General features: G+C 41.8%; 3 protein-coding genes and 1 long non-coding RNA gene across 7 annotated transcripts; 3 read left to right on the top strand and 1 right to left on the bottom strand.

Moving 5' to 3' along the window:
- The first annotated feature begins 268 nt into the window (after nt 1-268).
- Nucleotides 269-11,359, top strand: pparaa (peroxisome proliferator-activated receptor alpha a). 4 transcript variants are annotated; one of them, XM_082509610.1, is made up of 8 exons: nt 269-1,201; nt 4,929-5,148; nt 5,524-5,678; nt 8,086-8,224; nt 9,033-9,232; nt 9,316-9,579; nt 9,668-9,911; nt 10,130-11,359. In XM_082509610.1, exons 2-8 carry the CDS (start codon nt 4,965-4,967, stop codon nt 10,270-10,272), a joined length of 1,329 nt encoding a protein of 442 aa, XP_082365736.1. In that variant the 5' UTR covers nt 269-1,201; nt 4,929-4,964; the 3' UTR covers nt 10,273-11,359. The 4 variants fall into 4 exon arrangements, with proteins under 4 accessions (XP_082365736.1, XP_082365733.1, XP_082365734.1 ...); XM_082509607.1 differs by having other exon boundaries at nt 279-1,201; nt 10,015-11,359; XM_082509608.1 differs by having other exon boundaries at nt 434-1,201; nt 9,319-9,579; nt 10,015-11,359.
- Nucleotides 11,360-12,829: 1,470 nt separating this feature from the next.
- LOC309692493 lies at nt 12,830-15,346 on the bottom strand. Its single transcript, XR_014272322.1, has 3 exons — nt 14,935-15,346; nt 13,263-13,313; nt 12,830-12,941 (listed from the first exon to the last, which is right to left on the bottom strand). It is a non-coding gene; the product is annotated as an uncharacterized lncRNA (long non-coding RNA).
- Nucleotides 13,297-14,901, top strand: cdpf1 (cysteine rich DPF motif domain containing 1). Its single transcript, XM_082511061.1, has 3 exons — nt 13,297-13,469; nt 13,736-13,847; nt 14,295-14,901. The coding sequence occupies exons 1-3, from the start codon at nt 13,354-13,356 to the stop codon at nt 14,421-14,423; spliced, it is 357 nt and encodes a 118-aa protein (XP_082367187.1). The 5' UTR covers nt 13,297-13,353; the 3' UTR covers nt 14,424-14,901.
- Nucleotides 15,347-15,386: 40 nt separating the features above from the next.
- LOC309692491 (cyclin-dependent kinase inhibitor 1B-like) lies at nt 15,387-18,771 on the top strand. The gene is made up of 3 exons (XM_082511060.1): nt 15,387-16,747; nt 17,046-17,208; nt 17,380-18,771. Exons 1-2 carry the CDS (start codon nt 16,345-16,347, stop codon nt 17,177-17,179), a joined length of 537 nt encoding a protein of 178 aa, XP_082367186.1. The 5' UTR covers nt 15,387-16,344; the 3' UTR covers nt 17,180-17,208; nt 17,380-18,771.
- Nucleotides 18,772-27,914: the final 9,143 nt, after the last annotated feature.

Here is a 27,914-nt window from a genome sequence, read left to right as displayed (position 1 = left end):
CATGCCAGTGTAAAGAAGTTAAACCATGAACTAAATGCCACAGATTTCAACAGTACGTCTCAGTTTTTCTACACAATAAAGAAATGCTGCTGAAAATGGAAGAAATCTGTCAGCACGACTCTGTAAGTAACAGACTGGTAAAATTACAGTTGAAAATGGCTCATTGCACACACTGTACTATAGTAATAATACTTCAAAAAAAAAAAATATATATATATATATATGCAGTGGATCCACTATAAAAAAAAATCTTCCTATTATGGATAATAAACAAAACAGGAACGTTTCTGTCATTTAATTCATTCTGATATTTGTTCATTAAAAATAGAAAACATAGAAAAAACAGAAAAATACTGTTAGAAGTCCCTTCACATTTTTCACTGCTGTCCAGTGGGCCAGGTTGGAGTTTTTGGCGGGCCGAGTTTGGCCCCTGAACCTCATGTTTGACACACTCACTGATACAGTAATTAGCCTGCAAATATAAATATTTACTAACTAAATTACAACCATCTTGAGTATTTTGTAAGGTCCTTAAAGATGAAAAGTGACCACTGTTAACTGCAGTACAATACGTCATAATAGTGTCACAAAAATATCCATTTGATACTTGCAGGATATTTGAAAAGCACACACTGCTTACAGCGAGATTATCACCAGACTGCCTGCCAGCGGGCAGGTCACTGGAAAAGCTGTCGTTTTATTGAGCATTCACGTAATTATTACTCGATAGTATGACGCTGCTGACGTTTTAATTACAGGAAGTGGTTTTGGAGGCGATCGGATGGCATTAATCTTACAGGCCCAGGCAGAGAGATCCAGTCGCCCTTCACCGGGTACAGATAAAGGAGATAATGCGCCTCCACACCGGTTCATCCTGCACCGAGCCACCAAGAAGGGATTGTGTCTTACCGAACAACCCCCCCCCCCTCCCCCCCGCACACAATTCTCGTGTTCCGATTGGTTGAAACCATAGGTGTGTCAGGAGGTGTGTGCGCCATGTTGCGGTCCCTCTCTACGTTATTTCCTGCTGAGGATGACGTTTTTGACGGCAGGGAGGGAGGCAGCAGAGCCGATCAGCAGGCGCATCCGTGAGCGTCCCAGGCCCGAAGCAGCTCTCTCCTCCTCCTCCTCTGATAAAGCACAGGCGTCCATTCCGGCAGCGAGAGCTTGAAATGCTCCGGATAGCAGACTCCGAGCTGAGGTATTTACCAACATTTATTTCTATAATGTTATGTAACTGTGTAAGAAGCTCTCTGTGCAGTTGCCTGTTGATTCAACAAACTTTGTTATTCAATCGCGCAGAAAGTATAAGTGAAGTGGACACTGTGGCTAACTTTGTATCTCTTTTCTCTTAAAGCACACACACAGACACACAAACACACACTTGTCTTTAGTGAGCTGTATTGCGAGTGAGCTCTAGATAAACTTCCTTTAAGTCATGTCTTCATCTGTTGTGACTAAACCGCAGACGCACACTGGAAGGCACGCTTCCCCCTGCAGCCCCAGATATGCTTCTATGTCACACTCTGTGCAGCAATGCAAAGAGATACTTTGATGATGCAAGACTGATGTGGCTTTTACGTTTACTCTGTGCCTGATTTTTAAATTTATTTTTTCAATCTGTGGCCAGTGGATGACCTTGTTTTCGAAAAGTCCAAACAGCCGATCCAGATTCAGCACTGACAAATGTGAGCTGTTGCTTTTTTTTTTTTTTAATTAACAAAGGCTAAGAAAGGATGTGCAACTTTCCAGGTGACTAGAAATATGATGCCTTGTGTTTTGATTTTGGCTCCTTTGTATCGTCTGACGTGCTCTCTCCTGAGTCCAGCCGATGTCTCTGGCTGCAGCTCCTGTTTCCTCTTCTCCTTTAACCTAAAGATAGAGCCCTAAGGTCTGGGATCAAAGTTCCTCTGGGAGTTAAAACACAATGTCCTCTGAGGTAGAGGGGAAGCATGGGCTGGACTCAAACGGAAATATAGTCAATTAACTTTGCTGTCACCTTGTACTGGCTTTAATACATGAATGAGACAGGCCAGAGTTACAGGCATGATGAAACCATCAAAATACTGTGACATCCAACTAATCCATAACAAATGATAATAAAGTTCAAAATTTTTTAATAAGCTGTATTTAATGTAAACCCAAGAAAAGCTCCAGGAAGCTCTCACATTTTAGAAACTACAGCCTTAAAGTTTCACCTTTCTCCAAATTCCAAGACTTCACCAACAAATCGCCATACCCTCTGCAACATCCCTTCGATTTAACAATTCATTAAGCAGCGTGTAGTATGCCTTTTTAATTTATCTCTTATCCACTGTTACAGTGGTGGATATGGAGGTGGCATGGAAGGGTAGCTTCATTTTTTTTTAAATTCAGTCTGATGTCAGTGTTAGCACATAACCTCCTGTTTGTGAGGGGCAGCCAATCAAAAAAATCAAAAAAAGCGTGGGGGTGATTAGAAAAGGAGAGGAGCAAAACCAATCACTGGGTGAACTGAGGGCTTGCATGAACACCTAGTGTAATATTATTAACTACTATTTCAAACTGTGAATTTTATACGTGTGTGTGTGTGTGTGTGTGTGTGTGTGTGTGTGTGTGTGTGTGTGTGTGTGTGTGTGTGTGTGTGTGTGTTGGACTCTAGACTCCAAGAAAAATAACAATATGTGGAAATGAGTATCATGGCTGGACTTTAACTCGTTGATCTGTGGTTTATCTGCTGTGTATTGTTGCAGAATGTACAGGAGTTGCTCAATCGACCCTTTGATGAAGAAATCTCTTTGAGCACCCAGGGGCAACAAATTTATCAGCGGGCACACGCTCTGCATCAAAGCAGTTTAACAAACCAGTTGGTCAGCAAGTTTGTCAATGACTGCCCAAAAAGTTTGCTGTGTTTTGTTAAAAAAGTCTTTAGACACAGGTATAATACACTCTGTATGGTGCAGTTGATGGCGTGCTGCAGGTGCCGGCACACATCTGTTTGCACACTCGTACTTATTTACCTGCATGGTGTCAGAGTCCTGTCACGACCTGTCCCCTAAATGCTGCAACACAAAGACTAGATAAACATACAGACGCATGCTCGGATCAATATAATCCTTGCTGATGGTGCTCAGGAGTTCACAGAGGGCATGTTTCCTAACACAGACAGGATTTTATCAACTTTTTTCAACCCCTTTTTTGTCATAGTGCATGCTTTAAGTTTAAAGTAGCTTAGACAGCGAAAGTTGTACAGTCACACTTGGGTTTTTTTCATGCGTGTCTTACAGATGTGTGCAACTGTGCAAGCTGAGATTGTGCATCGCAATTTCGGCAGATTTGATGTAATTAAAACACAGGTAAAATGGTAACGCAATACTGTAAAAAATGAATGAGTTGCATTTTAAGAGGGTTAGGAAAGCAGACCATCAATCTGAAACGCCTGTCTGCAGGGAAGACTTGTTTTTCTGCCTTTATCCTACAATCTGTGGTCACCTCCTTATTAGGTTTCGCATCCAAAAAATGCTTTGGATGGTTCTAATCTGCTTATCAAGAAAGTCTGCAGTAACATCTGCTGTTATAAATTACTGGAGGTTGGAGAGAGCACCTTACAGAACACGAACATTGGCCGTGGTGCTGTTGTGTTGCGTGATGGTTCAAACAGATGTCCTTTACCCCGCTGTGAGCAGCTGGGAGCTCCAGCAAACACCCACCCACACAACACGCAGCGAGATCCACTCTTGAAAGCAGACGTGCAGAAGAAGAGACAGGTCGACTGTTTACTTCTGTCTTGATTTTAATCCTCAAGAGACAAAAGTGACTTTAAATTGTGTGCCGTAGACCTAAAAGCTATTCACATAGTGTAAACAGTGTATATAATAGACACTATATGCTCCGTGCAGGTTCATATATCAGAGTGAAAGGCTTTGAATTTAGCTGTATGTGTGAATACTTTGGCTGAACAGATCGGGATTAAACGTGTGAAAATAAGTCATTTAGGATAATGTGCTGCTGTTGATTCACAAGGCACGGTTCACTTACGAACATAGTCCTCACAATACTAACTTAATAGAATTTTTCTTATGGCATTAGGACCCCGGTGGAGTGAAAGACAGTGCTTCATTTGCATTTTTCAGACGGTCGCCTCACATGTTTGACAATAAACATGGATTTCATTTTCTGTTTTAATATTTGCTGCTTGCTTGGTGCCTCCTGTGGAGTCATATTATGATGTTTTGTAAGAATGTGGTAAATGTTTCATTTGTGACCCACTGTTGAGTCCCTGAGAGGGTGTCCAGTGGATAAACCTCGGGATGCACTCACCGCTGTTTGTGTATTGTAAGATGAGATGAGAAATGCTTCATATATCAGCGCTTTAGTAGTCTTCATGTGAAAACACACTGCCTGAACTTGTCCATCTGTCCATCAACCAACCAGTCATCCATCGCTTATCTAGCAAATTGCATAACTGTATGAAAAGTTAAGCCAATGCATAAAATCTGATGGCCAGAAAGGGGATGGGGACTTCTAGCTGCACAAAGATGTCAAGTTGCATAGAAGTTAATGAGAAAACTACCATACTGCTCACTTGTTCTGTGACCTTAATAAACACTTTCCTGATCTGCTAATGTTCTCAGTCACTAGTTGCATGTCTTATTTAATACAATATGATATTAATTTTGTACATTATAGTCCTGATAGACTCTTGCAAAGTACGCTAAACTTTATCATATAGCTTATACCTTATAAATGTGCAGTGGCTCTTAATTTCCTAGTTCCATCCAACCTTCGCTCATCACATCAAGTTTCAAAATAAACATGATGGAGATGGTCAATACGATCAGTTTGATGTTTAAAAGGAGTTTGTCCAAACATTAGCAGAGGTGTGCTTTCACACTCACAGACTTCATTTTCCTCATCCAAAATCTCTCTCTCTCTTTTTTTTTTTACAGTCTGGTGAGTGAGGGTTTGAATCCCTGATCTCTACCATGGCAGGGGATCACTACAGCCCCCCATCCCCACTGGGGGATTCCCTCCTGGGAAGTCCACTATGTGGAGACCTGATGGAGGATCTTCGTGATATCTCCCAGTCTATAGGAGATGATGCTCTGGGGTTTGATTTTCCAGAGTACCAGAGCACTGGTTCGGGGTCCAACAGCTCTGTCGCACTGGGTGAGTATGAGGGGTAGCTTCATCACCAGTTGAGATTGGTTTCCAAGAACATATGCCTCAGAGAATTAAAAAGCTATCTAACACCTTCTATAGGGCTCTGGTCTACCTTGCTGTTTTGGTCAAGATTTGGAGCCTAATATGGCTTTAAATGACAATATTAGAAGCTCATTATTAGATCTGGCTTGACCCAAAGACCCCAATTTTAAAAACATATATTTACTCACATAAGTGCTACCCCAACTTCAACCCATCGGTGCCACTGGTGTACAGAGAGACAGGTAAGAAACTTGGTGGAAAGAATCAGGGGCAGGATCCTTAATCATGCCAAATGTTAAAACTTGTAACCTCTTGTCTTTTTTATCTTTTCTGCTGTAGAGACCTTGACCCCAGCCTCGAGTCCATCATCAGGAGTGTGCGGAGCAGCGGCTGGCCAAGATGAGAGCGGCAGCACCCTCAACCTCGAGTGCCGGGTGTGCTCTGACAAAGCTTCGGGCTTCCACTACGGGGTGCACGCATGCGAAGGCTGCAAGGTAAGAAACATGGGACTTAAACAGGGATCGTGTAGCCAGCTGGAGCACATCGACTGCATCATGCAGGCGTACTTTGGCGCGAGAAAGGCGATTAAAGGAGCGCAAAGATATTAACTTAATGAAAACACAGTTCACCTCACGGTTCTTTTGAATGGCACAGCTAAAAGTTTAAAAAAAGATGACGTGCATGCCTGAACGCACGCAGCACCAAAACACATACAGAAGCCTGGCAGCGCAGAGGCGCCTGACCTGGAGACCAGTGGAAACTTTCTGAGACACACAGCCGAGTCATGTGGGGTAGAGGACATGACGGCTAGGCCTGTCACCTCTGTCCTGGTTGGCACAGAGCCAAAGTCAATGACATTAATACACACACACACATTTATAAACACACAGAGCAGCTACTGACACAGTGGACTGCTCTACTTTGCTAAATATTCCCTTTTGGGATTTGATGATTAGTAAAATGTAGTTTTTGCTGCTTTCATTTTTCCTTTATCTATGTTTTTGGACATTGGGTAAGTGAGACCGCTGGCCTCAGTAACCAGCGCACGTGTTAAAAACCATAGAGGACGGTCGCTGCGTTGTTTGTGCAGTCACATGAGATCATTGCACCCTCACAGCTGGCCGCAGGTTGTTGCTGCTAATCTGAGATTTATTTGCTACTTTTGCATGAGTTTTTAAACTCTGACCCTTTCTCCCTGTTGACGTCTCATGCTTTGCTTCTCTTTAATAAAGATCTTTCGCTTTTCCACGACATTGCCACTGATTGGAAATGCGATAAACATGTCTCTACTTCTGCATCTGCACATAGGTTGGGGGGGTTTTCTGATAAAAACCAATGACGGTTGATCACTGTGCTGGCTCTAATGCTAAAAAAGTGCATCTGGTGGATAATCTATTGCTGTCTAACTCTGTAGCTGCCCATGGGGGCTCTGTTTTACGACACACATCTCATTCATCACCACAGTCTTGCTGTCAGAGCGGCTGCCAGCGTTGGCATGACACCTATCACCGTGTCACACAGCAGCTGCTGAAGCAGGGACGTGATGACCTTGAACTGTTGGACACTGCATATGTGACGGGGCGTGCTCTGACGGCACTGCTTCTAAACTCTCTGACTGCAGTAATCTTGCTTCTGATATGTCACAGTCACAGTTCGCGGTTACCATGCTGGATGGGCTCTGTGGAGTATTTTCAGCACCTCGCTTCAAAGAGAGGCGCACCGAGCAGTGGGACTGTGAACGCGCTGTGATGTTGTCCTACCAGGGTTTAAGTCTGTGGTGATAATGGGCCTGAAACATTAGAGCAAAGGAGATATTATTAGAGTCAGGAAAAGCCTTTAGTGATAGAAAATTGAAAAAATGAGAGAGACTTTTGCTCCTAAGTGTTGCACAATCGTTCTCTTTGTTTATGTTGTCAGCCTTGCTGCTCGCCTCCCGGCTAAGATATCGCAGCACAGTACTGGCCTCTGGTTGTGTCTGTTTTTCCAAACACAAACATGCAGGGACATGTATGGCATAAACACACACATCTGTTTTTCCTCCTTCTGCAGCTCTGTAATGTTATGTAATGCATTTCTGATGACTGTAATATGGCCTTCAGTGCTTTCTATTGGCTGATTCCACCCACACAAAAGAGATTCTTTTGCTTAAAATTGACACAAAAGTGGTGTATGACGCATAATAAAACTAATAAAATTATAAAATAGCTGCTATTCAGCATAAATTCAGCCAGGTGTAAGATGATGTCTTTAATGACCATTTGGCCTGTTGGAAATTTTACTGATGTAAGTGGAGTATGCATTAGAATATCACGCGCCTTGCCTTATCTGAGGGCTATAACGTCTCCTCCAAAAAGAGATGTTCTTCAAAAAAAAGGTCAAATCTACTGCACATCTTTAGAGATCCTTTCCTTTAAGAACAGGTGTAATTTCCCTCAAATGCAATCCAAAGATATTAACATTGATCTTGCCAGAGCTTAAAAGGTGCACATTTAATGCAAAAATGCATAAAATATGCAAACTGTTAACTGTTTTGTTCATGACTCTGAGCAGGGTGCTAATGCAAAGGCACTGGATCCCATTCACTAATATGTGCGTATTAATGTACTTTGCACATGCAATACTATGCAAGTCTTGAGCCATATTTCTTTAAATCTTTCTTGTAAAGTGGGAAACAGACTGCTGCAGTATAATGAAACGTGTGCAAGCATACATGGAAATAGAGTATATAAGACAAAAACAGAATTTGTACAAAGGTGGTGCAAAATGTGTTTGCAGAGTACAAATGAAATCTGGTAAGAAAATATGGATATATTGTGCATTTTTTGCTTATGCAGTGTGGTTGAACGACGACCACTGAGAAAGCTAAGTGATAACGTCTTTTTGTTCTGTCTGTCACATCAGGGTTTCTTTAGGAGGACCATCAGGCTGAAGCTGGAGTATGATAAGTGTGAGCGGAACTGCAAAATCCAAAAGAAGAACCGAAACAAGTGCCAGTACTGCAGATTCCACAAGTGCCTCTCTGTGGGCATGTCCCACAACGGTAATGGAAAAAGTTGAAAGTTTGCAAAATATCAGCCAGTGTAGTCACAGTTACAGGATTAGAGTAAACAGTAAAACATATAATCTGAGAACAAGCTCAAGCAACCAGTGATAAACTTAAAGGTCAGGCTAAGTTTGCGAGCATTAGCTACCATAAGCTAGCTATTATAAGCTAACCAAAAGGGTAAAATTGTGATTCTACCTCTCCGACATCTGTTGATATGGAAAAACTGGTATCATACATCTTTTCCCCATATGTGGAACTAAGGTTGCAAGTATGTAACAAATTACTCTGATCAAAGCACTGCTGAAACATCGCAGTGAAAGAACTTGAGGGTGATTAGCCCGATGCACCGTGAACTGCCAATAAGAGTCTGAACATCCTCAGTCTCAACATGTGCTCTTTAAAACATCAGCAGGTTGTCGTTCCTCGGTAATTTAGCTCTACTTCAGTCAAAATGCTTTTGCTGTGACATCTGGCCCGTCGTCTGCAGTGAATGCTGGAGGGTCACTGAGTTTGTTGTGATGACCTCCCACTAGCAGCATCAGAAACATGAGAGGAACATGGCATGCCTCAGAAGAATAGAAAAGAACAGGATGTACCAGATCTGTTGTACGTGATTTTCTTTCTTTCTTTCTTTCTTTCTTTTTTAGGGTACTAGTGCATATTTGAATCCTTGAATCCTTGAATATTTGCTGAGGCAGCATAAGCCTTATGGCTCCATATATCAATTTATTGTGCAATGTGAGGGGGAAAAAAAAAAGAAAGTCCTGTGGCAATTTCTAATGACCAGTGTTTTATGTACCAGCCATCCGGTTTGGTCGTATGCCCCAGGCAGAAAAACTGAAGCTGAAGGAGGAAAGCAAGATGGTTGAGAAAGATGTGGAAAGTCCCTTAATGTCTGACCACAAGTTTCTGGTCAGGCAGATCCATGATGCCTACATGAAGAACTTCAACATGAACAAGGCAAAAGCACGGCTCATACTCACTGGAAAAACTAGCAAGCCGGTAAAGTGGAAAATAAAGTTTGAGAATATTCTCTGCTCTATATCTCTGCCCTCTGCCTCACCGACAGATTCTGTATTTCCCAGCAGCCTCTCATCATCCACGACATGGAGACGTTCCAGCTGGCGGAGAGAACGTTAGCGGTCCATATGACAAACAGCAACTATCCGGAGTCTGACAGCGTCCTCGGACAAGTGAGTCCGGCTGTGTCGTGCGGGGAGCTTCGGCAGAGGGAGGCCGAAGCCAGGCTCTTCCACTGCTGCCAGAGCACCTCAGTGGAGACTGTCACAGAGCTAACGGAATTTGCCAAGGCTATGCCGGGTTTCCAGAGTCTGGATTTGAATGATCAGGTGGGTTTCAGGTTGCCTTCTATGGTAAGAAGTGGAAGGAAGAGCAGATGAGTGTTCACATGCTATTGCTTTTCTATTTACCTTTTAGGTGACTCTCTTGAAGTACGGTGTTTACGAAGCCCTCTTCACACTCTTGGCCTCGTGCATGAACAAGGACGGCCTCCTGGTGGCCCGTGGTGGAGGCTTTATCACCCGTGAGTTCCTCAAGAGTCTCCGCCGACCATTCAGTGACATGATGGAGCCCAAATTCCAGTTTGCCACACGCTTCAACTCTCTGGAGCTGGACGACAGTGACCTAGCTCTTTTTGTGGCTGCTATTATCTGCTGTGGAGGTAAAAGGCCGATAATAGGTGGTAGAATAATAATTTAAAAGAGAAAAAGACATATTTGAATTTTCCTTCTTCATTATCTTGTCCTCCCCCACTGCTCCCAAAGATCGTCCAGGCCTGGTAGACGTACCTGTAGTAGAGCAGTTGCAGGACAGCATTGTTCAGGCGCTGCGGCTCCACCTGCTGGCCAATCACCCAGATGACACCTTCCTTTTCCCCAGGCTGCTGCAGAAGTTGGCTGACCTCCGGGAGCTGGTCACTGAGCATGCTCAGCTGGTGCAAGAAATCAAGACGACAGAGGATACTTCCCTGCACCCGCTGCTGCAAGAAATATACAGAGACATGTACTGAGTATATGAACTGAGAAATGCATATGAATGTACAGGAAGGAACAGCAATGCAGCTTCTGAGGCTGCTGCACAAACCGGAGCAAAACAAAAATCTTTTTTTAAGGAGGGGGGAGGCAGCTTTTGTTGGGAAAGTGACTGCTTCCACTTCATTAAGAGGTCGCACAGTGGAAAGGGAGCGTTTTTTTTTTTTACCATAGATGTGCAGAGGTATCATTAAAGGGTTAATTTGGTTGACCAGCAGCACCAGAATGTCTTGGAGCTGAGTGCCTTGGATGCCAGCTTTTACACATGTGAAGAAAAGTGAATCTGAAGCAGGCTGTGCATATTATTTATGTACACATATCAAAAATATACCTGGGTATGACTGCTGACCTCATGTGTGCACTGAGGATAACTATGCCTGTGAACATAACAGATTAGGGCCCTCTGGATGTGGTTTATGTCATTTTCTTGTTCTGTTACTGCGTACTTGTGGCACGTTTGCTTTGACTACCTTGACAACTCGCAGAGAACTGATCAAGTGTCATCGTTACTTGCTGCACGAGTTCAGGTTTCTCCTGTTTTGGGCACAGCTTCTGCCTCCAACACATAACAGATAATTAGGCTTACTTCTCCCGCAGGCAATAATCTGTTATTTGATGTGTCATTTTTTTATTCATCCTCTGCCCTGCTGTTAAAAGCCAACACAGCGTGATAGCTCACTTTTTTTTCCTTTTAATTCAGATTTTCAGTGTTACAGAGTACATGTTTATGTACAAATCCTGCCATTATGTAAAACTAAATCTCAAGGAGAAAAATGTGCTAACAGCCAGTACTTTATATTTCCAATACAAACAAAATAATCTGTTAATTAGCTTGTGTTGTGTTTTGGAAATATAACAAGACTGCCTTAACCTCGGTGTAAGGGACGTGTGTATTTGCAGGCCTCAAAAAGAGGAGCTGATCACCTTATTTTTCTGTACTTGGACTCTGAACCGCGATGTAGCATTGCGAAGTTGTTGTGGGTCATAATGAAACATTTTATCTTTTATATATATGTGTAAACATGCTGTTGATGTTAAATGTGTTGTAGTCTGAAATAAACTAATCTATTTAACATCACTTTCTAAATGAAGCCATGAGCACTTCAGAACATACACCAAACTCTTTATGGTGGAAGGTTGTTTCTGTGACTTATTTCATTTTTTTCTTCATTGTTGGTAAATCAAATTCTGAGGTATTATGTATAAATTTTGACTTTTAATTCAATTCAATTTTATTTATACAGCGCCAAATCACAACAACAGTCGCCTCGAGGTGCTTTATATTGTAAGGTAGACCCTACAATAATACATACAGAGAAAAACCCAACAATCATATGAACAAGTACTTTGGCAACAGTGGGAAGGAAAAAGTCCCTTTTAACAGGAAGAAACCTCCAGAACTGCCAGGCCCGGTTAGGGTGAGAAGAGGAAGACAGGATAAAAGACGTGCTTAAAGTAAAGTGAGTAAGCACAGGGTGGGCCATTTATATGGATACACCGTAATAAAACGGGAATGGTTGGTGATATTAAAGTCCTGTTTGTGGCACATTAGTATATGTGAGGGGACAAACTCCAGATCGGCGCACAGAATTTGCAGAATGGGCAAAACAAAAATTGGAACAGGACCCTCAGTTCACGCAGAAGATTTTGTTCAGTGATGAGGCAAACTTTTATGTGAATGGTGAAGTTAACAAACAAAACCACCGCTATTGGTTTGACACTAACCCACATTGGATGGATCCCTCCAAGACTGTTGGAACAACAAAAGTGATGGTTTGGTGTGGTATATGGGACCACGATAGTGGGTCCATTCTTCATCAATGGAAACCTCAAGGCTGCTGGATATTTGAAATTGCTACATGATTATGTGTTTCCCTCTTTATGCACTGAAGCTGGCACGTTCCCTGAGTTTTTCCAGCAAGACGGTGCACCACCACATTATGGGTGCCAGGTCCGAGCATTCCTAGATGAACAGTTTCCTGGAAAGTGGATTGGTCGTCGTGGGCCAGTTGAATGGCCCCCAAGGTCTCCCGATCTGACCCCCTTAGACTTTTATCTTTGGGGTCATCTGAAGGTAATTGTCTATGGTGTGAAGATACGAGATGTGCAGCACCTGAAACTACGGATACTGGATGCCTGTGCTGGCATTTCTCTTGCGGTGTTGCTATCAGTGTGTGAAGAGTGGGAGAAGAGGGTTGCATTGACAATCCAACACAATGGGCAGCACATTGAACACATTTTATAAGTGGTCAGAAACTTGTAAATAACTCATGAAAGAATAAAGTTACGTTGAAACCAAGCACACCATTGTTTTTCTTGTGACATTACCAATATGTTTGATCTGTCACATGACCCTCTTCCTATTGAAAAAAACAAAAGTTGTATCCAAGATGGCCGACTTCTAAATGGCCACCATGGTCACCACCCATCTTGAGGAGTTTGCCCCTCACATATACTAATGTGCCACAAACAGGACTTTAATATCACCAACCATTCCCGTTTTATTACGGTGTATCCATATAAATGGCCCACCCTGTACTTACTCAGAAGTTTAAGTCAACAAGTCAAAAATCTGAGATATTAACTTGATATTTTGACTTAGCTCTTCCTGCCATTTTTCCCCTTTCAGTGGTGAAAACAAGCTTTCACATTTCGTTTGTCTGAAATAAATTATGATTAAATTATTATTTCATTGGCTAGAAATAAAAATAAAAAAGAAATACATAAATAAAATAGAAACTTTTACCTACTGGACTTACATTTTGACTGTAGGAAAAGTACTTTTTGCTATTCATGCTATCAATTAGTCATTCAAATATTATTAAATTGAACTGCTTAACATAGTACAGTATTTAAAGTCACATATTTTACAGCTCTCTCTATGTCATTTTTAAAATACAAGTGACGCTGTTATAATCGTTGTAACCACATTATTATCGCTTTACAGCGCCATCATATTGTAATACTTTTGGTTGTCTTACCGCTCCAGTCCAGTCGGTGGCGGTAAAGCTTCACGAAACAACACTGACGGACTGGAAGAGAAAACCAGGAACTGACTTTCTGCTGTGAGCGATGGAGGAAAAGGCTGCTAGTGATAACCCTCAAAAAACATTTACGTGCCAGTTGTGCAGTTTAACTAGCCCCTTTACTTACTACGGACAGAAACCGCCTAACACCAGAGCTATCGTGTAAGTGAAAATGAAGCAAAAAACAAACAAACAAAAAAACAACCCGTACCATTTTTAGAGCTCTGGTGTTAGCAAGGCTAACGCTAATGTTGTTAGCCGCTATGTAACTAACTGCATGCTGCGTTGAACACGGAGAGAAATAAAGTGCCCAGCGGTGACTAGACTGCACTTGCAACAGAATAAGGCTTGAACTATGTACATGTGCCCTTCATGACTTAAAGATGGGCCAGAGTTAAGCATGTGTGTTGTTGTCTGTCGTTCGTCAGGCTGCTTGAGGAGTGTTTTATCACCAAGGACCCCTTCAGTCCGGACAGGGAGAAGTTTCTAGTTTTGGGGTCCATTTGCAGCCTTTGTGGCACTTGTGTCTGTGTTGGATCGGTAAGATGTCTCATCATATGGTCAGAATATTTTCCTATCATTTAATCTCACCCATATTAAACCGTGTTGCTAAGCTGCAGACAGGGTTCAAGGTGACAAATAAAGAACCTTGAACAAACTCAACCAGGAGGACTGTCCTCAGCTGTGGGCCGAACGTCCTTTTTGGATTTTAAACCCTGTGCTTTTGTCATAATTTTCCACTTGCAGATGCATGTCTGTGGTTTTGATATTTTGCTCAGATGACTCTCCGATCATGTGGCTGAAATGCTGAGTGGGCTTCATGGTTCTAAATCTCTTGCAATCAATATTCAGTCTTACAAGTGGATGGTGAAAATAAATCAAGTCCAAAGAGTAGTGGCACCCACTACCTTTTGGACTTTACTTATGCAAACATGGAGAGCCAAATGCTGAACTTTTGTCATTTCTGTTTCCTTCTCACTTTGTTAGGACTGCAGCCTTTTCTACACCAAGAGGTTCTGCGTGCCATGTGTGAACAAGCACTTGGACCAGTTTCCCCATCAAATTCAGGTCGAGCTGGCTAAGAAGAAGCAGAGTGCAAAGGCTGCAGTGTCATGAGATCGGGAAAGGAGTCCACAACACGTGTGTGTAAAGATGACCACGCTGGACCAACCAGGAAAACAGTGGTTTACACTGTGAATCAGACTGATCGACTTTCCTGCTGGATGTTATTTATTTATCTTAAAAGAGATCGATAAGGGTGACATCTTATTAGGTTGATGGGCCTTCCCAGCCAGTTGCTTGTGGAGGCCAGTTTGGCAACTATTCTGGGAAAGAATGTGAACTATATGCACTGTGCGATTCCACAAACAAGTATAGCTACCATGTAACTGTTTTAGTGGCAGAATGTGGCACAGTTGCATCATCCCCTATTAGTTACATTTAGCTGTTGCGTTAAGCATTTACTCCCACTTTATTTTATTTTTTTACTTGAAGCATACACAGCATTGAATCCGCATCTCTGCTTCCATCTGCATAAACTTGAGCAGTGTCTGTGAAGCACCATTAAAATAAAAACATCGCCTTTTGCATCGGCTGTCTGACTTTTTCACTTATTATTCCAGTTTACCTGTCCTGAGTCCAGCATTCACTTCAAGGATTGTTCCCTACAGCACCACGCACCGTTTACAGCAGCATAAACACATTATGGATTAAACAGCGATAACATCGATATAACGCACACACTCGCTGTGTTTATCCCTACATGTTCAGAGGCTTCTCGAGGGCTAATTGAAGCAGCATGGTCTTGCAGGCAGGCCCCAGAGGGTTTTTTTTTTACTGGCATATGCTTGCAGAGGAATGCAGATGACACTGAGTTTAAGTTTCCCTTTGATTATTACAGGATTCCTACAAAGCCCACAGAATGCCAATAAAGTTGATGATCACTAGTTAAATAATGACTTTTTTTAAACAAATACAAAATGAGAACTCTTAGGGGGGAAATTGGTGTGAAACTGAAAGTGATTTTTTTTTAAGTGGTTTCTATTTTCTGTTTAAATTCTGAGCACGCACACGAGCAATTACAGCCAGTGAAGCACACAAACCAGCCCTGTGGCACCAGTGGCGAAGTCTGACAGCGATAGGCACCGAGCCAACGATGACGAAGCCCTTCGCTGATGTCACTGGAGGGTGAGTGGGTGCCTCGTTTCTTTTTTTCGCCCCCCCCCTTTTTCTCGCACTTTTCTCGCATTGGAGCCCCCAGGTGTCCTTCAGTGACCTTGGAGCTGTAACTGAACAGAGCTACAGTGATCGCATTAAGCGTGTCCAATCTGCTTACGTGACGCCAAATCAAATCATGCAGCAGTATCTGTCAGCACTCGCACAATCGTTTGGTGACCGATTGCCGCCGCGGTCCCGTACTCGGAGCGCTCTCTCTGCCCGGTAATCCCGGTGTCAGGTGTTAACACGTGAGGTCTGATCTTCACCCCGCTGCGCGCTCTCTCTCTTTTATTTTTAGCGATCGTGCTAATGAGAGAGATAAAACAACACCTTAAATTTGTAACTACACCCTTCCTTCCCTGTCTCCTGACTCCCGTGTGTAACGAAACGCAGTAATTAGGCCATATTCATGTGCACAGTTATTCCAGCTCCGCTCTGTGTAAGAGTTTCTGGGCGGTTCTTAGTTCAGACCAATGAATCGCCTTCTCTGTTTAAATAGTCCTTGATGTCAACTTTTCTTCTACACTCGGAGCTGCCTCTAACGCCATGTTGGCTCTTATGACTTGATGTGTTTTCATCTGCCTTACTACGGAGTTGACAGGAGTGGCTGTGTTAAATCCCCCTCCTCTTCCTCCACACACCCACCCAGCCAGCCTCCCGTGCGCCTTCGGAGACGCTTTTTCCCCCACCTCTGAAATTATTATTTTTTGGATGATACGCGCGGAGCATGCATGCATCATTCCCGTGACTGTCCGTTTGAAAGGAATACTATTTCGGAAGCAGCGATTTGAAGCACGCGTGTGTTGTTTTTCGTCGTTGTATGTGCAACAAAATGTCAGATGTTCGCCTTTCTAACGCGAGCCCGGTGGAGAGGGTGGATGCTCGGCAGCAGGACAACGTCAGAACTTCGGTTCGCAGAAATCTTTTCGGTAGACCGAACCCAGAAGAGATCCGCAGGGATGCGGAGAATTCGGCGCGAGAGGAGGTGCAGCGTTTCAGGGAGACTTACGATTTCGATCTGGTGGAAGACAGGCCGCTCGCTCCGCGCAGTTACGACTGGGTGCAAGACGACGACGCACCGGAATTTTATAGCAGGCAGCCTCACAGCAGACCGAGAGGCTCTCCCGGAGACAGCGACCGGCTGGATAACGACGGCGGTGACAGGCCGTCGGGTCTCCAACCAGGCAAAAACGGTTCGAAGAAAAGGAGTGCAGAAGATGCAGGTGAGAGCTGTCATCTTTTTAGTTTTGATTGGTTTTATTTGGGCGTCTCGGAGGTGCAGCAGGTGTGTGTGTGTGTGTGGTTCAACCACCGTCTTATTTTGAGTTGTTACTGAAGGTGAAACTTTGCGGGAAGTTCTCTGAGAACCAAAAACACGCCATATTACTGATGCACACCGTTTCCTCCTCGGGCAGCTGATCGCACAAATGCGTCTGGTGGCTTTTAAAAATGTACTCCACGCGACAACATCCTGATAACTTTTTCTGCGTGTGCCCCCCCCCCCCCCCCCCTTCACTACAGACTCTTGCTCCACCGAGTGTTTGACTAAAAGGTCGCGTAGTAGAGATGGTGGCGACGACGATGACAAGTCGGACGGTGCAGGAAGTCAGACGATAAGAGCCGCGGAGGAGAGACCCGGCAGACTCGAGGTCTGAGCGGTGCTTCAGCGGGCAAACAGCGCCAGGTTAGGAGTCAGTGTCTGCACAAATAACCCAGCATGCTATTTATGCGTCATGTCATGTAAACACAGTGTTTCTGAGTATGACTGGTCAACCCTTTATTGTGTGTATGTGTGAATAACTGCCTTTTTCCATTGTACCATTCAACAGCCTCGTTTCCTCTTTATGTCCCACAGAGCAGAGAGGAGAGACCTGTTGCTGATGGAATACTGTAGCTTTTTTCTCATCATCTGACAGAGGGGAGAGATTTTTTTTTAAATTATTATTATTTTTATTTTATTTTTTTTAAAGCAACCTTTTCCTGCAGAAGAGAGGAGGGAGAGGCTGCACAAGCACTGAACATGTACACTATCAAGTTTTGGCACTCATATGAATTAATTTGCCTCAGAAGCAGCAGACAATGTAGCATTGTGCAAATTGATTTTTGCTCATTTGTTTTGTATCTACTACCTATGTTTCAGATGTAGCACATAAAAAAGCATATTATGCTTTTCATACTTTTTTTGTTAATTGTGTTTTAAGTGTAAGTGTGTGAATTTGACATGGGAAGTTGCAGTGCAATTTCCAACAGAGAAATATTATTTTTGTTATAGTGGTCATTTAAAAAAAAAAATCATTATTCAGGTAATTGATATAAGTAAAAAAAAAGAAAAATAAATAAATGCAGATTAAAAAAAAAAAAAAAGTCAGGGTTATGTGGAAACAAAATGTCTTCACTTTTTCTATGGCTTTATTCTCCCAGTGTTAAATATCTTTATTTTGAAGGTCCAGATGGCCACACTGTAAGTTGAAGGTCCATCTAACTGGGAATAGCCATGACAGATAAAGTTTACACACAGATCATGTCTCCCTGTTTCCCAGTTTTATGTCATTATTTTATTATAATATTTCTTTTAAGGATGGGGGAGGCCCAAAGTTTGTGCCTTTAAAAAAAAGAAATTCTCTGGGTGAGGGGTGGGAGGGGAGGATGGCTAAACTGCTGAGCAATATCCAACCAAATTTTTTTAACAGTATTTGCTAATAATCCTAAGATTTAGCTTTTATTTTGAAATTAGGTAAGTTCATATTCTATTTACTTTTAGGCCACATATCCTTCCCCTTAGTAAGTAATGCATGTTGTCCAGGTCAACATAGATAAACTATGTTTTAAAAAAAAATCACTGGGCCTTTTTCTTTTATGCAAATATGTGAATCAAAGATTTGTCTTTGTGGTGTGGAATTCATGTGGAACATGCAATTGCACTATTCATTTCTCATTTTAAGTGAGGGCAGAAAAACAAAGTGACACCACCTCACTCGGTGTAAAACTTTGAAGTGTACCTGTGTGCCTCATTTTTTTTCTGTCTTTCTTTTCTTTTTTTTTCTTTTTTTTGAAAAACACTGAAAAATTATACTAACTTATTTATGTTGAGCTTTTTTTTTCTTTTTCTATCTTTTTTTTTTTTTCGTGGATGTATGTATAGCTTCCCAAAGCATAATTTTTTGCATTTTTTGTAAATATATATTTTCATTATTGTTTTTAAGATAAATAAATAAAATAGCAAAACTGAGCCTAATAATTGATTTTATACCCTGTGCTTGTGTTTTTTTCCCCCCTATTTTCTTTAAAATGCAGCTTGATTAATTAAAAGAGCATCGCTTGTATACTAGAAACAAAAGCCGCTCCACCCTTCACAAACGCCCTAAGTTTAGTGATCCGCCCATGTAAACTACAAGACTGATCATAGTAATTATCAAGTCTTAGGCAAAGACCTGGGGTATTACCACATTGGAGAATAATTGTTCCTTTCAGCATGTGGAATGACAAAGCAGCTCTAGCTACACAATAAGAAACAGTCAAATCACTCAGTGAAGAAGTATTTGTCACACTTTTTTAAGACACTTTACTATTAAATAATGTGCAAAATGAACTCTGCTTCCTATGAAGCTACTGCTCAGTAATCTTACATATCTTGTATGCTGCAGGACTAAATCCCTTATGCCGCAGCAGAGTGCAGACTGCGACTGTGCTCGAGCTTTTTCAGCTAAGCTCTGCCTCTAAAGTTGAAAACAACAAGGGTATGTCCTGAGGAAAAGAGAGGGAGAGAGAGAGAAAAAAACTTTTTTTTTTTTTTTTAGTTATTGCCCTTCCCTGTCTCCAATCACAGCAGAGAGAAGAAAAGCAGACCACTTAGGAGCCAGCCAGTCAGATAGCTGTGGGAGGGAGCTTTGGACAGAACAGGCTATTCCTTTCATAAGACACAAACCACCCAATTAGTTTCATTGGCTGACTCTTTCCCGTTGATACCAGTGTCTAGGAGTTAAACAGAGTGAGTGAGCGAGACAGCTTTCCCTATGATATACTGGCTGTGAGTGTCTGCAGTCATTTTGAGCTAGCTCATGCCCCTTCTGTTAACTTTTACAGAATTATAAAAAAAAATTCACATGCTTTTAACCATAAGTGTCAATTTGCACTACAATAATAAATTGCATCAGCATTAATCTGACATTTATCCACTCAGGGGAAGTTTTCAATTGTCTTTCCTCTGGTTCGGTGTACTTTATGTGTATATTAACTATTAACTGTTTAATAAGCTCTTAACACTTCTGCCATAATCGCTCACTTTAAAGAACAGCCTTTTCCGGTTCCTGAAAGTAGGTTTTGTGCTGCTTACGAACTTATTTTTCACCCGTTTAAACCCAAACTACAGTCATGTTAAAAAAGGGAAGTTTTCACAGGATTGTGTGAAACATTAAATAAGCCCCCTGATTCAGCAGCTTGTAGAATCAACTTTAGCCACAATAACTTTAAGTCATTGCTTTCTGCACGACTTTATCAGTCTTTATCAGCGGAGGATTTCTGTCCCGCTTTGCTTCAGTTCACTGAGGTTTGTGGGTATTCGTTTATGCACATCTTTCTTAAGATCCTGCCACAGTATTTGAATCAGGTTTGAGGTCTTGGCTTTGACTGGGACACCTTGATTTTTCTTTCTTTTTCAGCCATTCTGTAGTAGAATTCCTGCTGTGCTTAGAATCATTGTCCTGTTGCATGATGCAGTTTCAGCCAAGCTTTAGCTGTTAGACATATGGCCTCACATTTGACTCTAGAATACTCACACTGGTAATACAGTGGAGTTCATGGTCAGTTCAGTGACTGCAAGGTTATCATGTCCTGTGGCTGCAAAATAAGCCAAAATCCCCACCATGCTTGACAGTTGGTATGAAGTGTTTGTGCTGACAAGCTGTGTTTGTGTTTTTGACAAAGTGATGCTGTGCATGATGGCCAAACATCTCCACTTTGGTCTCTTCTGTCTAAAGGACATTGTTCCAGAACACTTGTGGTTTACTCAGATGCAACTGTGCAAACCTGCCATGTTCTTTTTAGAGAGAAGAGAGAAGTAGAGAGAAGTCTTTAGAGAGAAGTCTTTTTTTCCTAATCGTGCTGTCATGACCTTTAACATTTAACATGCTTACTAATGTGTGCAGAGTCTGTGATCTCGCTCTTTGCTGTTTAGGAATTTGTCTGAGCATTGTCTGACCCAATGGCGTATTTGCTGGGAAGACTGTGGCATTGTATTAACACACACCTGAATGCTCCAAACCACCACAAAGCCAAAACCTCTGCTTTTTAGAAAGGTGGTGACACTTGCTGATGATATATTAGTATCAATCAAAGTCTGACTGAATGACTGCTCATGGCTGCTAGTTATCCTCTTAATCGCTACGGAAGCACTAAGGGTGTACTTAATTTTTCACAGGACTGCAAAGACTCCTATAAGACTTTTTTTCCCCATATGACTGTAACGTCATTCGTGGAAACATGCAGACCGTGCAAACCAAAGACTAAAACCAAAGCCTTTCCGGTCAGTATTTATACAAAGATTATCACGTACAGAGTGCACAAATGAACAAATCATTACCCTCTTTTATCCAGCTAAGTCTAGCTAAGCTAAATTCTGTTCAATGAGACACTGACCAATGAAGGAGACAGAGGTTCAAAAAAACCAAAGACAAGTAAAGGCTAAGTGTGACCTCTACAATAGTTAGCTACCAGGGGTAACGTCACGACCTCTGCTGTGTCTTCATTGGTGTTATTATCACAAACATAATATGTTTGCAGTAAGTGATATTTCTAAATAGAGCACAGCACCTATTGCGACCATAAAAGACCAGCTTCTCAGATTCACATATGGCTGTTTGAACCCTAATGAGAACCAGAACCTATAAATGGTTAATGTTATATTTGCATGCTGTCAACTTCCTGGCCAGCAGTGGCAGCAAATGTCAAGCATTTAGTCATATCAACAGAGTCAGAGCTCTGTAGATGTTACTGAAGACAGAAGCGTGGAAGTCACATTAAGATGTTAAGACTGAAGAACAAACAATTAAATGGAAATGGATCTTTCAACAGGATGATCACCCTAAGAGCACAAGTTGCTATATGGATCCACAAGAAGAAATATTTCAATAAACCTTGTGGTGCCAGGGGATCGACTTACTTTTTCCACATGCTCTTTGTTTTTCACATGACTTTATCTCTAAAATTTACTTTTGCAAGATTAGATCTCTTAAAAATTAGATGTTCCTCACTCGGCTATTACTTTTGTTGCAGTGGAAGATTAAGAGGCGTAGGATCTAACATCAAATCTGCCATCTGCATCTTTACTTGCATCAACCCTGAATGGATAGACAAACCATGTTTCCTTTTTTTAAGCTCTTCCAAACACAAAGGAGCTCGTTTCCTTTTCTTGCTTCCAGTCACAACATTTCCCAACATTTTTCCAAGTCCCTGAACACAACTTTTGATCTCCTTCTCGTGTAGTGATTTATATCCGTCTACAATGTGCGTTTAGAGGGGTGATGGTGGTACCTTTCATGCCAAAGACCTAAGTTTGAGTCAAACAAGTTGCATGCTCACCCATCATTTGTACCTTTTATAAATACATTATTAGGTTTAGGCATTGAAAACAACTGGGTTAGCCGTGAGGCTCAGCTTTCAGTTTAACTTTCTGAATAGGCTGGGTCTCAGGAGAATAAATTCACAACTAGTCGCCAGCCAGTCACGGAGTGCATATATTTCCCTAGTGGTTTCCAATGGTCTAGGCCTACATGATTGGGGCTTCAATAATGTTCAACTTTATTTAAATAGTGCCAAATCACAACAACAGTCACCTCAAGACGTGGTAGATAAAGACCCTACAACAACACAGAGAGAACCCCAACAATCACACAACACTCTTAGCAAGCACTTGGCAACAGGGGAAAGGAAAAACTCCCTTTTAACAGGAGGAAACCTCTGGCAGGACTAGGCTCAGGGAAGGGCAGCCATCTACCGCAACCAGTTAGGGGTGAGTGCAGGGAGATAGGACAAAAAAATACACTGTGGAAGAGAGCCAGAGATTAATAACAACAAATTATTAGAAGCAAGGTGGCGCATAAACAATGATGAAAAAAGGTGAGTGAAGAAGAAAACACTCCTCTCTCCCAGAAGCCTAGACCTATTAGAGCATAACTAAGCGAGGGTTTAGGGTCACCTGATCCAGCCCTAACTATATGCTTTGCCAAAATGAAGAGTTTTAAGCCGAATCTTAAAAGTACAGAGTGTCAGTCTCCCGAATCCACCCTGAGAGCTGGTTCCACAGAAGAAAGGCTTCTTTATATTTGAAGGGTTTTTACCTTACAATATAAAGCTAGTTTTAACAGAGAGCCAGTGAAGAAAAGCCAGTACAGGACAAATGTGCTCTCTCTTTGTATTCCCTGTCAATAGTCTTGCTGCAATCGATTTCACAGCAACCTCATGCAAATACTTAGCAAACATTCAGGAAATCCACATTTTTCCCTCACCTTTCCCGGTGGTTGCCAGGCAGTAACCAATTGCTCCAAGGCCTTTAAAGTGCAGTATGCTGCTCTATTTAGCACTGTTAGTCCCGCTGTAAGCCTCCTTTAACCCTCTGATTTGTAAATAAGCATTTTTTCATGGGTTTCAATTTCAAGCTCACAGTTTAACAAATAAAACATCAACCACTGTGAAGCATTGTACAGAGCTGTACTCGGCATGACCTCAAAACCACACTGGAGGGTAAGCTTGTCTGTGAGTCTCTGTGTTAACCCACACTGACCTTTTATAATCAATACACTCCAGCCGGGGTGGTGAAAAAGATACCCACATGCACACAAAGTTAAAGCCTTGAATTTTAACAGTCTCTTATACCCTTCAAGATGTATGAAGAGTTTAATGAGTCCCAGTACATATCGGGTTCACCGTGAGCAGTCCTGCATTTGCTTCTAAGTCAGGAAAATACTACCATACTCCCAATGTTAAATTTTAGCAGGCCCCTTATTATTGCTGCAGATAACGAGAGGAGAAATGGGTCATAAAAGTCTGACATCTTTGGAGCTGACGCTATTAGGAGATATTCAGCAGAGGCCCTACAAAAGTATGAGCTCATAGCTTGGCAAACTCCACTGGGGAATGGAGGTGTGTGTGTGTTTTGAACAGTCTTGTCTTGTTTTAATCTAGAAATACAACTTCCCCCATCTGTTTCAAATTATTCATTTGTCAATTTTTTAAAACCTCTGGGGGTTTTTTTGTTTTTTTTTTACAAGGGCAGAGCTGCGTCACTTCCCCGTTGTGTTATGGTCCATGCTATTGGCAGCGGTGAGATCTGGAGAGATAAAGTAGAGATAGACGGGAAGAAAGGAGAGAAGGTAGAAAGAAAGAAAAAGGAAAAATGAGGGAAAGAATGGGTAGTTAAAGAGAGGGAAGCAAAGATGGGGTCTTTGGCTGTGTCTTGCTACATCCTGGCCAAATCACGTCCAGTGCAGGATGTAAACAAACTAATCTGCCAATGCGAAGTCTTTACACATTTGGGTTTTTTCTGGGCTCTGTGACTCATGCAGCCTGACTGCCCTGCCTTCTACAGTCCTGGAGTGTTTAGTTTGCCTTGCAGCAGGGGTCACCAAGACTATGCAGGCCTGCTGTGTTCCTTAAATATGCATACAAATAGTCTTCAATGAAGTGGACAGAAAAAAAGTTATGGATTTCCAAAACTAAAGCTCCTGGTTTCTATGCAAAGACAGGCAAGCTTTTAAATGTATTGTCCTCGAGATTTCAGTCCTGTCCTGTTACCATAGCAAAGACTGTTTGCACTGAAGACAATGTGCAGCAAATACACCAATTTTGATATAAACACAGATACAAACTCCTCACTTTCTGTAAAATTTGCTGTTTTGAGATCAGATTATGTCACCTACCAGACATTCATTCCATCGGTATTCTGCAAAGACCTTCTCCTCTGCTTCTGACTGGCTCTCACCATAACATTCACATCACATTCCTTCACTGTCACCATATGGTGGATTTTTGTAAAATTCGTGTGGGGTAAAAATCGGATTCAGAAAATTGGTATTTTAGCTCTATATGTAGGTGATTTCGCTGGGTAGGTCGTTTTATAAGAGGGAAAAGGATAACAGAAAAAAAGACAGTGTGTCTCTCTGTGCTTATTCTGTCAGCTTCTCCTCTTGTTAGTGTTGTTTAATTTTAAACATATATAGTATGAAAGATGGCTGTAGCCACCAGGATGCCACCCTTTGGTTTGTAAAGTCTGGTGTGATGCCTTGATGCTCATCAGGTATAGACGTTTTAATCACAAGTCATTAGCCGATGAGACTACCCTGGAAATTTTTCGAAAATCCAAAAAAGTAAAACTTGTGCTTTTTGAAATATGTTGGCTGCAGTCCAGTGACACAGCTTTTATCTTAAACATGAGCCTTCTCCATTTTCAGTTTGAGTTGCAAGTTGTAGTACCACTCAGCTAGTAGGTAGCAAGTATTTGCATTCAAAAGTGAATACTACAGGCAGCCGTGGCATTCTCCAAGCAACCACAGCTAACGAATGAAATGAAAAAACAGACACATTTTCCAAGCAAACGGTGATCATATCACATCCAATATGGACAGCAACTCAAGCAATGTGTGATATCATGTGAGATACCTCAATAGGACTAGGAGTCTTCTTGGAGCCACAACTATTACCCTCTGATGGCCTTTAGACAGATTGCAAGAGTAAGGTACGCATTTTGTACCTTGTGTGGGCGGTGAAGCAAGCAAACACATGCCCACACACAATGAAAACAGAGAGCAGAGGAGAGAAACTAGCAGAACTAGTGAATATACACTTACTACCAATGTACTTCATACTTGTTACAAAGTTCTTTCTGCTTTTGTCACGCTTTTCCTATGTATGCACCTTTTTTTTGTTTTAGCACTTGCCGCTGGATTAACTGTGTGTCACTCTAGAAGGTAGCATGGTAAAGTGCAGATGTTAGCTTGAGGAAATTCCATCCTCCAAGATTCATTATAATTATAAACACAAAAACAATGAGCCAAGCATGCACACAGTGAGCAAGATAACATCCCTTCCAAAGAGGACAAACTGAGTGTGTGTGATTTGACCTTGGATAAAAGGGCCTGAATTTACAAATCACCCAATCCAGCGGGGGGGGGGGGGGGGGGGGGGAAACAACACAAATACTGACACTGTAACAAAGGACAACTTGAAAAAAAGGAGCCAACATGGAGGTGCCAAAAATTTTCCTGAGGTATGTGTTGCACACTTGGAAAAAAGACACTTCCAGGCGTGCATGAGTTCAGAATCATTCTCTTTACTCGCTCATTTGCAACTGCAAAACACAAGCACTTCAGTTTAGCGTAGCTGAACTCTGCAGGCTGTCTGTGCAGTAAACCACACAGAATAACTTTTCAACTACTGAACATGTGCTAACAAAGGACTCATTTAATCAGTATTTTCCTACCAATGTTCATATTACAATATTCTGCACACCCGCATGCTCATCCAAGTAGTAATGTAGCAACTGGAGGCTACTCTCTCGATCCTCTTATTAACCATTTGCGACATGATATCCAGTTTCACACAAGTTCAGGTACATCGTGTAAATCACAAACTCCGACATTAGCATTGTGTTACATTAATGACAGTAGCTTACTCTAATACATTTCTTACGTCAACATCATTCTGTTTATACATCATCAAATCACTTGTCCTCACCTGCAAATACAAAACACAAGCACTTCAGTTTAGCGTAACTGCACTCTGCAGGCTGTCTGTGCAGTAAAGCACACAGGACCCCAAAGCTGCCCGATTCAGTGCCTGCATGAGCGTAACCCATGGGAATCATCATTGACCAAAATATTTTAGCTGGATTGCCAGTGAGAACAGTATGTGTCAGAAATACAGTAATAAAGAACTGAATGCATAACGTAACAATGATAAGCACACCAAACACATAAAATTAGGGGGGGGGGGTCAGTTATCTATTACAATACATTCATCTGTGTCCACCCATGAAATGAGTCCCACATATGTTAAACTGGGTCAGCCCCCAAAGATGCAAAGGTGGGTGTAGCTTCCAACTCTAAAAAGTGAAGTAAAGCCAATGTACAGTACCTTAAGCCTGCATTCTTTTATAAACCACCAGAGAACAATTCATGGTCCCACAAAAAACATGACGACTAACTGTGTAACGTCAAGTAAATAAGACCCTGGTCACACAGGCCTAGAGACCGGTATGGCAACCACCTGTCATATGAGAAAAATGTGAGTATTTCCTGAACGGTTGCGATGGGTTTTTACCTTTATTAGTAAAGTTAAGTGCAGACAGGGAAGCAGGAAAAGACACACAGCAAAGGGCCTTGGGTTGACAACAAACTCTGTCTGCTGTATGTGGTCTCCTGCTCAACCCGTGAGCTTAACTGATGCCTCCCACTCCCACAAACTGTATCTAGTTACGCGTTGGGAATGATAAAGCTCTGGTTAAATAAACACTCACTGAATATGCACTGCAAGGTTCTCATATTTCCTTATGTTCTCCCAATGATTGTTGTTGTTTTATTTGTCCGAGTGGTAGATGATTTATTTTTTATTTTAAAGGTAATAGTAGTAGAAAATGCAACTCCTTCATGTCATCCTAAATTAAAAGAATAATGATTGGATATAACATTAATCTGCTATTTTATGCATTTTGCCATATTTGAGTGTGGCATTAAAACATTATTGTTATTACATTATTGGATTTTTATTTTGATTTAGCATGGCAAAGTAATAAAACTGAAAACATATGGCTTTGGGTTTACATTAATTTAATTTAAAATTAAAACCTTTTAAATGGACAAAAATAATAAAAATCATTAATGATAGTCACGCACACTCACGTTGACACAGACACACCCCATCAAGGCCTCATCAACGCTTCGGCTTTGATCACTTCTCTCTGACCCTGAGGGTTCAGTGACATGACAGAGAAAGAACAAGAGAGCAGTGGGTTAGTTGAAATAAGGCAAGCGTCAAATGCAGAGATAACTCGTGTTCAGACGGATCAGGCGATGGCATGCAAAACTCATTATGTGTGTGAGTTTCCAAATATACAAGCATAGTAATATCAATCTGCTAAGGATTTGTCCTAAAAGTCATAGCAGTTCAGCAGCAGTCACTTTTGTTCAATCACCGAAGGTTTATGTGACTGTGCGTGTGTTTTCACAATGTTTCGTGCAACTCTATAGATTGATTAATGTGAGTGTCTGTGACACGTGCACTGACTGCCTGCTGCTTAATTTTTGACTTGTGTAGTGATGCATTACAAGAGCTTCTCTGTGCTGCTGGGGTAAATCTGTGGATGATTCTGTCAGCATTACACCTAAACAACAAAGTGTTTGC

Source organism: Aulonocara stuartgranti (assembly GCF_965226115.1).
Source record: "Aulonocara stuartgranti genome assembly, chromosome: 17".
In the NCBI taxonomy this organism is placed as follows: Eukaryota; Metazoa; Chordata; class Actinopteri; order Cichliformes; family Cichlidae; genus Aulonocara; species Aulonocara stuartgranti.
Note: the sequence above shows the minus strand (reverse complement) of the source record. Positions and strands in the feature narration are given on the sequence as shown.